Source organism: Apteryx mantelli, chromosome 3, assembly GCF_036417845.1.
Source record: "Apteryx mantelli isolate bAptMan1 chromosome 3, bAptMan1.hap1, whole genome shotgun sequence".
Classification (NCBI taxonomy): domain Eukaryota; kingdom Metazoa; phylum Chordata; class Aves; order Apterygiformes; family Apterygidae; genus Apteryx; species Apteryx mantelli.
In genome coordinates this window covers 24,917,140-24,929,015 of record NC_089980.1, presented here as the reverse complement: position 1 = coordinate 24,929,015, position 11,876 = coordinate 24,917,140, and the positions used below count along the sequence as shown (strand labels likewise).

The window sequence follows — 11,876 nt, the reverse complement described above, 5'->3', positions numbered from 1 at the left end:
ACAAAAAGATGGGATTTCCATTAGAGCCTAGGGCTTTTAGAGGCACAAACTGTATTTGCTTTCAAGTCACATTTAGAGTTTTATGAAAACTCTCCTCAAGAGTTGTTATTACACAAGAGCTGTTTATGCAGCTCTTGGTGATTCACTGCCTGTTATCTGTTGCCATAGTGGGATCTGCTCTGAAGGGTAGGCTAGAAAGGGCCCTTCATTTTTCTCTGTAACTTCCTCTTCTGAGGTCTTCTATCCTTTTCTCCTTTGGCAGGAGAAGTATAACTCCCACGTAGCTTTAGCACCTTGACATGACCTCTGGTTAACGCCATATCTCCAAAACCTGAGGAAATCTGCCTACGCTAAAAGATGTCAGGAGAGGGGTACATTGTGACCCAGGGTTCAGGGCTCAGAGCTATAACAAAGGGAGTCCCAAACCATTTCTTCCTTAATTCACATCTTGGGCTACGAGATACTTGAGAAGCAAAACCAGGTAATTCCTTTACCTATTCCTTTTCCTTTCCCACAGTCTCTAGTTTTGATTACCTCCTTTGTTCCTTTTGTAGTCAGGAAATTGGGAAACACAAATATGACACAATTACCTTCAATTACCAAAAATATTACTTTTATGGAATAGAGTGAAAAATTGACTTATTCCAGATCTGAAGTAGTGAGAGACATATATTGAGATTATAAGGGAGTTTTTAGTGGCTGAGGCTCACCCATGGCCTTCAGAGACTTGAAATAATCATGTTACTGCTTCTCCTTCCAGCGTCACAGCGGTTTGTATCCTTTAATCTCACACAGTGAATCCTCTGTTTGCTTGGACTTTGGAGATTCAAGAACACCCATGGGTAGTTTGCACAAAACAGGACTCCTCCATTACCTGCTGGTTTGATCCTGGCTGCACTCCTAAATGACAGCACTGCCTCTCTGTATACACAACACATACATGGATCACACACAAACTAAAACGTGCAAAACAGCTCAGCCCATGCTGTCTTCAGAAGACAAATTCAACCGCTACAACGAAAAGTGCAAAGACTACTCAGTGTTTTCCACTTGACCCCAGATTTTGTTTCTTAGCATCCCTTGGCAAGTCCTCTCCTTGTGCACTTGCCTCACCCCTTACAAAGCTACTGAGATGCTTGTTTTGCTGAGTCCAAGTCTCCTCTTGGTCTCCAAGGCTCTTCAAACTGTGTTTCCAGTGAGATTAATAAATACCGTACACACTGAACTTCAGTAGGGCCCATCCCAGGAGCCTCAGTGTCACTTTAAGACATTTCAAGATTGGTTTCTTGCCATCCCTTCTCTTTGAATGTATGACTGCCAACAAGCCAATAATGGCTACATGTCCTGCAGTCAACATTTGTTGTTCAACCTAGAACATCATATCCTTATTTTTATTTGAATGATTCTTCTCCTGCCCGATAATACCCAAGGACCCCCAATGGTTTTGCATTTGAGCTCCATTTGGTGCATATTGCTTGCATGTAGCAAAGTCTCGGTGCCTGGCCCAGCTAGGTAAGTCCTCAAGCAGGTCAAGACATCACCATGTCCCAGCGCTGACTCATGGCTGTGCTTTCACAAGGGTTGATGACAAACTCTTTGGTACTCTCATTCGTGTCCCCAATCGTCTCAGTGTCCAAACAGAAGCGCGAAGCTATGTGCTCAATGTGCGACCCGACTTTACCCCATCGCTGTGGAGAGACACACACGGGATAAGAAACACGGGTAAACAAGCCTCCTCCTCATCAGGCTTTTAATATACTGTCCCAGTATCAAAAAGAAAGTCATCACTAAGTCTTCCTGGCTTGATTCTGGCAATAACAGAGCACCCCCAGCCCATGCTGAGCAGGTTGCATGCTGAGCATTTCTCCTGTCAGAGGTACACTAGACTCATTAGAACTCAGCCTCTGCCCGGCCTGCAGCCTTCAGATAGATAATATATCACTAACAGCTTTTCCCCAGGTCACTGGTTCAAATGCCAGCTAGATGATTAACTTCTGAGAAACACTAGCATCTGCTGGCTGACTGGCAGCCTGTGTGAACTAAATTGCCAGTTTCTGTGGCTAAGTATCCAGATCACCACCCGCACTAACAGACATCCTCATCAACACACTCATTTGAGAGGCAAAGGGCTGAACAGGCCAGAGTCTGTACTCTCAGACAAACCGTGCTTTCTAGATGAAGTTAGAGTACACTGCTGATTTGATGTTCAGTAATATCTCATTGCTCTTGCTGGAAAGAAAGGGAACTTAAAAAAAATGATCCAAGGAAAATGGGAGATCAATAAAAAGGCTCACCTGCTTGTTGTCACCTTCTTTGCAAGGTGACAGCAGCACCTGGGAACCTGGGAAAAGGGTGTACACAGACAAGCACAGCTGCTGCTGGCGGACTTGATGGTTGTATGTGTATGTCCATTCCTGCAAAGAGGAAGAAAAGGAAGAAAGGAGGTTAGAAATCAGGGTTCATTCTTGGCATTCCTCTACCTGGAAAGCAAACATTTTGGCTTAACTCCTGCCCCCACTGAAACCAAGGCAAACCTCACTGACATCAAAGGGCACAAGGACAAGTCACTAAGATGTTTCAAACCTGCCCAAATCTGCAGCTGTCACTGGAGGACTGTATGAACCACAGGAAAATGTCTGCAAAAGCTTCTGGGAGAAAATGGTTCACAAGGAAAGGATTTAATGGCCAAAAATAGACTGGGGTTGGGAAATGGTAGAGGTGTGGAAAGACAGCAAAAAAGAGGCAGAAGTAATACTAACTGCACAACGTACCATATTCTCTTTCTGAGGAAGAGCAGCAGAAATGCTTTGTGGCTTGCAGCAGGAGAGAGGAGGTGATATGTACCAAGTATCTGCAGTTCCCCGGGATTCTGTTCCCACTTTCACAAAATTCAGGGGTAAAGCTCCCCTCAACATTAAAGAAGCAGGAACAGCCTCCAAATGCCTGCTGTACTGGTTCGGTAGGACCACTTCCTTTGCACCTGTGTTGTCTTGGAGTTTTCTCAGGCTGCTTTTTTGGTTCACCTGCTCTTTATCATCTTAGCCCAAGAAATCTTTGGAGCAGCACGGACACTCTTTGTCTCTGTAAAGCTTACCATACATCAGGGTCTCTCTGGGATTATCCTTTTTTTTGCCCAGGAATGTTTTCCTTGGGAGAAAAAGAGGAGTGGCGGACAATTTGACCAGGATTTTCAAATGTGCTGGATAAAGGATCATGTTTGTACAGATACACCACTTGGCCCAGGAATATTTCACAGAGGTTTCTTCCAATGTTTATTTCAGTTGAACATTGTCCATCATTTATCTGTGTACATATTACCCAAGAACACCTCCTGTGGATCTCAGATTCTCCCGGCAGGGATGTATCAGTGCTATTTTTGTGTGTATCTAAGTAGATAAGAGCTCCTTTGGCTTAAGAGAACTGCAAATCATACTGTTACACAAACTTGGAGAGTAACTTCTTGAACAGTTTTTTTTTTTTTTTTTTTCTTATAACTTTGTGAAGGCACTAACTTAAAATCAGAAGGAGAAGGGGTTTCCAAGGCCCTCTAGCCTGGGTGCAAAGCAGAATCAACTCCTGCTGTATAAACCACTCTGAGATGGAAGTAAGACAAGCAGCAGTGGGAGCAACTGGAAAACAGCTTGTCGAGCCATGGTAGGGGTGACTGAGCAGGTCTGGAGGCTGAACAGCAGACTGGCGTCACCAGCAGGGGCTGAAATAATCAGGCTAGTCAGAGCAGGCCAGAGAGCCAGGGAGGCAGAGGGTCAGGGCAGTGGGCCACAATTGCCAAGGCAGGTGCCAGGGTATAGGCTGTGAGAAGTGGGAGAGCCACTGGGAACAAAGGTGCAGAGGAAAAAGCAAAACAACCGCGAGCTCAGATATGGAGGAGCCAGAGCTGTGAAGCGACCCCGATGGGAGTGAAGGGAGCAAGGTGTTTGCAAGGGAGGGGAAGGCAGTGCTCAGCATATGGGCTTTCAGGCTGGGTCTGGAAAACCAAAGAGTAGAAAATGCTTCTGGGAGACTGCAACACTTTCTTAGTGCCAAAAGGAGACACAAAGAATGAATGGCCTGATTTCCAGAGCTCTGGGGCACCTGTGACTCCCACTGACTTTGAACTGTGGAGGTTTTGGGTTACATTAGCAAAAGTTATTAAAGCAAGGAAACACTTCCACCCCTTTGCTGTTTGTCACAGTCAGCAGTTCTAACCCCTCTCCCCAACTTTAAAATAAACAGCTACAGGCATTTAGTCCTTGGGAACATAAATTCCACTTCATTCAGGTTCTTAGCCACCTGGAGGGGAAAACATGTTTTTGTAGAACAGACTCAGATCCACAAGGACTTCACACTGTGCCTCTCACATCCCCTGATTCTTAGCCCCATATTCCCCATCATCTAATAGAAATCAAACCTGGCTATTTGAACAGCCTGCTTACAGGCTTCTCAGTGAGAGCTGCTCAGAGTTTCCACATATAACAAGCATGCATTTTCAGAGCCGTAGTCTGCACCCAAATAGCCATCTGGCAACTATATCTTCTTTATCAGATTGTGCAGAGTTCACCTGATCCTACAGTGAATGAGTTCCAGACATCCCAACCATGCACGCTGTCAGCTGCTGTGTAAACTACTAGCCTGGGAAATCATGTGCCAAATTAGTCCTGCATCTGTGAAGAATCAAGCCCTAAGGGGCAAGCTCCAACACCTGTTCTTGGAGCCTGCACCGCCTACAAGCTGCTTGGAAAACCTGCTTTACATTTTTAACCAATTCTTCTTCATTTTAACTCCAGACAGGGCTTGAGCTGCACCAAGGCTACAAGGCTCCTAAACAACATGAAGTTAATTCTGCAGCTCGTGTATATGTTAGATTCCCCAACTAAGTCAGAGAGTGGGACTTCTTGACCTATATAAGCTCCTTGCTTCGCTGAGGCACTTCATGGAGTACTGCTCCTCCCAGAGGTTCTCCGTATTTTTTTCCAGGCCAGGCTCTGTTCAAGCCTTCCTGATACTCACATGCTCTCGAGGCAGTACCATCCTCTCATTCAGCAAAGTGCTATGGGACAGAAGGGTTATGGTAACCATGTATCCTAAGCTGTTATTCATTGTAAGAAGTGAGGCCTATATGGCTCAGATTTATGTGTCAGTTGGGTAACTGACATTGGATCCTCCCTCTCTTGCCCCCAGGCTGTCCTCCTACAGTCTTTATCTAAACTGATAGATTTTCACAAGGCTCTTCTATTTTGACAGAATGACTTTTTGTGGAAGCTAGTCCTGTTGAAAATGTTTTGTCCAGTTTTAATTACATCTCTTCCCTTTTCAGCCCTAGATGAAACCCAGAAAAAATGATGCAGAAAATGAAGATTGAGAAAATAAAGTCACTTGAACACCACTGAATCCATGAAAAGCTTTGAGTTAAAATACAGGCAAATGGCCATGTGAATTTTTAAATTTACCCCATATCTACTCTTATTTGTATCAGTCCAGATGAAAATTCCTGCTTCTTTCCCATGAGAAACTACTTTATCTTCCTCTAAACCCCAGCACACTCAGCACTCATGTGACCAGCACAGCAGTAACAACAGCAGAGGTTTGCAGCACAGGCTTTGTGGTGAAAAGGGCAGCTCAGGGTGCACCTAAGCAGAGAGACCTTCAGAGAGCTAACACAACCCAAGGGCTGCAGATTGGCCAGAAGAGATGTCAACTGGGCCGAGATCTGACGCCTGACATGAAGTAAAAACAGACACAAAAGATGAAACACAAATCAAGGATTCCTGGCTTTTCAAAGACAAGGCAGTTTCTTGTTAAGTGTTGGTGGCACTATGGACAGCAAGGAAGAAAGATTGGAAGAGCAGAGGCATGAGCCACACACAGCAACCAGCAATCCCCCACATACTAGCTGCTCTCCTCTGAAGTCCTGGATAACACTTCCCCCCCCATCTGAGGCTTGAGACTATTTTTCAAGGCTTTAGCATCATTTGAGGAGGCACTTGTCACTGCTACTCAGCATTGTTCTGAACTGAAGAAATTATTTTAAAATGTGACCTTGGGCTTAGCATAGCTTGGCTGGCAGAGGGAAAAAGGAGCCCCTCAGCCTGTCACGCAGCAGGCCACTGGGAGCCCAGCGTTACATGGCGGAGCCGCATGAACTCTGCTGCTGACCTCTCTGAGCTCAGCAGCACCCTAAAGCTGGAGTAGCAGCCAGAGAAAAACATTTATGACGAAGCCAGGGCTAACCTCAGCCCTCATTTATTATCTTACCATCATAAGAAGGAACTTTCCAAGACTTAGTACTCGACTGCATTGGTCATCTTAGGATAACAAAGTGCTTCACTCATCAAGGCCCCGTGACGTAACTGGCACTTATGTACTTCTCAGGAATGAGAAAGCAAAGCGCAAAGGGTGCCCGTGCCAGTGCTGGGTGCAGAGCTGACCTGACTGACAGCCTGCTCTCCGCTCCCACTGCACCAGACAGCCTGCTGGGGCCAAAGGGCTCGGCTGGCCACACTGGAGACAGCTCTGTGGGATCCTAAACCTTCACTTTGCCAGCCACAGCAACAGCCCTGGAAGCACTGTCTTTCATTCCCAGTGGCCCCAAAAGTGGGGCAGGTATAAAAATGCCAATAGGCCCACTAAAGTCAGACTAAAGGGAGAGTGCCAAAGTCAAGGAGGGAAAATTCTTCCCAACACAATCCCCAGAGAATGAGTCTTTTTCTTGCTAGCCACCTGTCATCCCTTCAGTATCCATTTTGCCACACAAGCCACCATGGATGGCCACTGGTTTATTAATGTGCCTCACCGCTGGGCTGTCCTGCTGGGCCACATAGAAACCTCTTTTCTGTGACTACTCTGCCACTTACAGGGAAGTAGCCAAGTTGGCCTCACTGGTCTTCAGGCATAAATGTTTTCCCAGGGAGTGTGTGACATGACAGCCCCCTTGTTTCTGTGTCAGGTCACACATGAGGAGTAACTCATGCAAAGCAGAGCAAAAGAGAGACAAGTGGGGAGATCTGTGACCTCCTAGCAATATATCTGAGCATCCTCACAGTTCTCCAACCTAGGTGGCATCCCACCAGCATCTCTGCTCCCCATTAAAGGCACAGATCAGAGCCAGGGCCCTTGCTCTTCACAGGGACATTCAAATACTTGTCTGAGAAACTCTGTGATGACAGAGCCTCTGAGGAAAAAGTGATCTTGGAGGGCAAAAAATGGAAAATGAAAGGATCTTATCAAGTGACTGTGCTGACTGAGGAGGTAGAGATTGCTGAAGAGATGGGGAGGAGAAGAACAAAGCCTTTGGAGGCAGGGAAGGTCAAAAGAGTCATTTATTATGGTTGAGATGTATTGCAGGGAATGTCAGGTTAGCTTGGATAGATGCTAACTGTTCTCCAAAGAAGTACAGGTCTGTTCAACCTGCAGAGGCCTTCTAGCCAACTGGGGTAAGCTTCAGGGCCATGTCAGACAGAATATCATGTTGCATTTCTGTCACAGTGACAGTCAAGGACATGCCATCCAAACACAATGGCAGCCACTCAGCTCCAAGCCCCCAGATATTTTGAGGTGCAGTCCAGGGAAATGGACACTGCAACTTTCCCACTATTTCTTCTTTTCTCTTGGAGATGACTAACTTCTGACTGCTTGTGTACACTCAGCTTGCGCCTACTGCTTACATGTGCATGAGAATCCAGACCGAAACAGCTTCTGCTTTTTGTTCTGATGCATGTCAGGCTTCCTGGAACTGCTAGAGATTAATGGGTTATTAAATAAATCCCAGAGTTTGAAATCTATTCCAAATTGGTATAGACTAATATCAACCGACACTTAGTTCGAAAAGAAAACCAACGCACAAACCATCCAGTGACATCTTCATTAGATGAACCAGGACAAAATTATGATCAATTATTTTCTCTCAGATGCATTTCTCTTGTGAAAAGCTAAATCAATCAGTTCATTTAGTAAATAAGACATAACAAGACATACAGTACCAAGCCTCTGATGGGCAGTAGGGCAGACAGAGCATGCTGTGCCCTGGGGAGAGGGCAGCACTGCACAAAGCTCTCTGCTAGTCACTAGCTCCAGGGCAGGTCCCTTGGAGAGCCACCTCACAGGAAACAGCCTGTCCTGGCTATTCCAAGACCTTACAGAGAGGGAAGAGCCAGGTTGTATTCTGGGTGTGAGAAGACAGAGCTCTCCTACAGAGTGTCAAAGATGATGGGTCTCCTTGTGCCTCAACGTCCCTTTTTGTAATTCAGAACGGATACCAAACACCATCAGGGAGGGTTTGTGAGATCTGCTCGGGTTTCATTGCAGTCAGAGTATTATTTTCAATTTGCCCAAACTATAGATCTGGCCAGAGGGCTCACAGTATCCTTCCCATGTACTGAAGATAGAAAAAGCCAAAATAACAAAGAATTGATTGCCATCTGATCGTTCATGTTCCTCTCCCCTCAAACTATTGTGATGTATGACAGCTTAGGTCTCCTCACACACTGACCCAGGACTTCATGCATTTAGTGCTGCTAAAGAACTTAGGGAGCCCACCAGGGAAAGAACTACAGGAAGGGAATCAAGCAATCAAATTAATGCTACTAGCCTTGATAATAAAGGATCTGGACAGACAGGATTTTTCCATTGTACTTGCTGAATGTCAGGAAAGCACAGCTTTGTTTTAGCTAAACATATTTTTGAAATAATCAAGCTTAGGGCAAGCAAGATGTGACTTCAATTTTTTAAAAGTGAAGATTACTATTTGATTGTTACACCTGTATATGTAATTAAGGAGCATTTGGAACTGCTGCGTAATTTATACTACATAGTCTGGTGACTAAAACTCCCACCTCATGGATAAGTTCAGGGGGTCTTGTAACAATTGAGTGATTAAAATATACACTTCTGTCCACGATGACAATTTTAAAATCCTACTTTTATCTGAAATGTTCTCTGTGGGTTACAAGTAACAGATCACTACTCTAGAGAGGGAAAGAAGAATAAAAGGGAAAAGATTTTTCTCTCTTCCTGTCTGTTTATTGAGTGTAGCCATTCAGTGATTTCTTTGTAGTACATTCTACTGTTCCCCTGCAGAGTTAGTCCTAGACAGGCACAAGAAATTGAGTTGCAGTCCAGTGGGAAACATTTGACCTATTGCAAACAGCTGCAGAATCAGAATGGGAAGATGAAAAGTTTATGGCATGAAAAATTCTGAAAATTTTCTCCTCAGAAATGTCAAAACAAAATGTGTTTGATATGAATGAAACAATCCAACTTGCTGACATGACACTTCTCATTTTAAAATATCACATCAAAATGATATTTCAGAAAGACCAATGCCATTTCATTTTGAAACGCTGGCTTGAAGTAAACGTTTCCCCTTTGATTTTTCACAACCAGATTTTTTAAAAAACATCCAGCTTATTGAGAGTTGCAATTTTCACTAAAATATATTTTTTTTTCTTCAGAAATGTTGTTTCTGCAAAACATGATGACCTGCTCTCATTAGCTCACTTCTCTTACTGTTTATGTAAAAAGTCAATAAAACAGTGGAGGAAAGAAAAAAAAAATTTAAAACCTGGAAACCAGTTAAACTATAAAAATTGTAACCGCGTGGTATTTGCAGTTACATTCACTGTATTTTCTGAACTGACTAAAATTCAAGTAGGCATTGTTAATTTTACCAGACTGTGAAGCAGATATTATTTTACTGACTAAATGCAGGCATGCAATTGCATGCATAAGAGATGCACATAGTGACATGCTTCATTTGCACAAACAAATTAAGGAAGTTTTCAGCAGCATCCCCAGGCTGGGCCTTTTATATGCATAGCTACCTGTTTTGAATGTGTAACCATGAGGGTTAAGGATATACAGTCAAGTGGAAGCAAGTACACCATTGCCTATTAATTTATTTCATGGCATCCCCAAAGAAACAAGTGACTGTTATCCTCCCTGTTTTATAGATGGGAACACTGAGAGAACTTACAAACATGCCCCAAATCACAAAGGGAGCCTGAAGCAAAGGCAAGTATTGAACCCACGTTTTTAGAGTCCTGCTCCAGTGACTCCGCTGCAAGGTGCACGTGACTGCTCTTTGCTCTAATGTTTCCTAGACTATACTTCAGAGAACACACACTGGTTGATATAAATTTTTTTCATCTCAGTGAGATTAAAAAAATGAGATCATCCTCATTAAATTCTCACTAGTTTAATGGGCAGTTTAATACTGAAAGAATGCAGACTATGAAGTTATAAATACCAGTGCGATTCAGTGCATTTTGAAAGAAATAAGGCTGAAAAATGAGAGGAAATTATAGTTCTCTTTGTCTTCCTCTGTTCTCTGCATATGAATGATGCATGGCGTTCCTGGCCAGCAACAGGGAGCGCTCAGCGCAGGCTCGCCCAGAGAAAAGCAGTCCACCCCGTTCTGGAGCTGCCTGGCTACTGCACCAGTTCCTGCTGCTGCCCAGGGCCCCCGCCAAGGCAAGTAGGACTTACCAGGCTTTAACTACATCTCAGTCTTCCAGCAGAGCTTTAGCAAACTTAAAAAATCACCTTGAAGCTGCACCAAGCCTTTTCTTCAGCCTGCATTATGGGGATAGGCACTATACCTTACCTGTGCCGTTGCTGCCGTGCCTTTGCTGCTGATGCAAGGATTTAAGCTCAAGACTGGGAACTCTTGGCCTTCGGACCTGTGTGATTCCAGGCAGCTTTGCCTTTGCCTGATCATCCCAGACTGGTAGAGTGATTCCTCAGGAATCCTGTGGGAACAGCAGAAAATAACATCTCCTCTCCCCTAGACACACAGGATATTCAAAGGGAGGGTAAGGAGGGTGTCATCTGCACCTCAGAGTTCACCTTCAGAAAATGAGAGTGACAAAACTGTCTCAGGACTGAACCACTGTGAGCAGTAGAGGGACACAGAAACTGCGGAAGCAGCATTCAGAAATGGATGGCTGGCTTTTATAAGAGGGAAAAATAAATAATATTGCACAAGGCAAACAGAGGAGCAAGAAATACACTGTGAGCAGGTAGAAGGTCAGTCTTCAGCTTGCAGGGGTGGGGAAACTTTATAAGAAACTGCCACACAGCCCTGTCATTCTTGGTGAATGCTGCTGTGGTGAAAAAGCAAGAAAACAGCTACAAATCATTTTCACACTGTGATTCTACACTCAGCGAATGCACCAGGAGGTCGCTGGAGGTATCTCCAAAACTTTTATGCCATTTCTGAGGATAGCTCCTGGTAGTGACTGAGGGAATGGATGCAACAGATTCTGGAGTATTTTTGGTGCCAGAAAGGGATCTGTGCAAAAGCAGCTGAGAAAGTTCATATTAACCAAAGCATTAGGCTAGGAGTAAGACAGAGTCTCCTGAATAAATGTTATAAACTCTTACAGTGGAGTTTGATAACAGAAAAGACTTCAGTATCACAGAAAAGCACCACAAATTTAAAGGGCAGGAGTGTGAGAGGACTGGAAATAAGGTGCTTTTTTTGTAAACAAGAGTCACTAAGTACCAAAAAAACCACACCAAAGGCTATGGTGGATTTTCCACCCTGCAATACTTCCCTATAACATCTATCATGTCGCATGGGCAGGGAGATGCCTGAAGAAGCCTTAAGAGCTGTCTTACCCAAGCCCCAAGCAGCGCGTGCCCCTGGGCACCGCAGGCAGTGCCCCGGCTGCACCCAGCTGTCCTTGACACTGCTCTGCTGCCCGCGCTGGGCCGTGAACAACTTCCCCCAGATGGTCTCTGCTAAAGAAAATAACCAGTGCTGTGAACCTCACCAGCACTGGAAACCCTGCAGCAAAGAGCCATGGAGCAGCCTGGCTACTACTACTAATTGAAAGCAGGATCACAAACGAACTATGTCACACTGTGACCGAACTATGTTT

At 44.6% G+C, this 11,876-nt stretch overlaps 1 protein-coding gene across 1 annotated transcript in view; it reads right to left on the bottom strand.

Annotated features, from left to right (window-relative positions):
• Nucleotides 1-575: 575 nt before the first annotated feature.
• The window catches only part of GALNT14 (polypeptide N-acetylgalactosaminyltransferase 14), a 169,076-nt gene continuing 157,775 nt past the window's right edge, over nucleotides 576-11,876 (bottom strand). The window contains exons 13-15 of the mRNA XM_067294683.1: nucleotides 10,598-10,742; nucleotides 2,295-2,414; nucleotides 576-1,688 (exon numbers count right to left, since the gene is read on the bottom strand). Coding sequence (XP_067150784.1) covers nucleotides 1,530-1,688; nucleotides 2,295-2,414; nucleotides 10,598-10,742 — 424 coding nt within the window. The 3' untranslated portion in view covers nucleotides 576-1,529. The remainder of the gene's footprint in view (nucleotides 1,689-2,294; nucleotides 2,415-10,597; nucleotides 10,743-11,876) is intronic.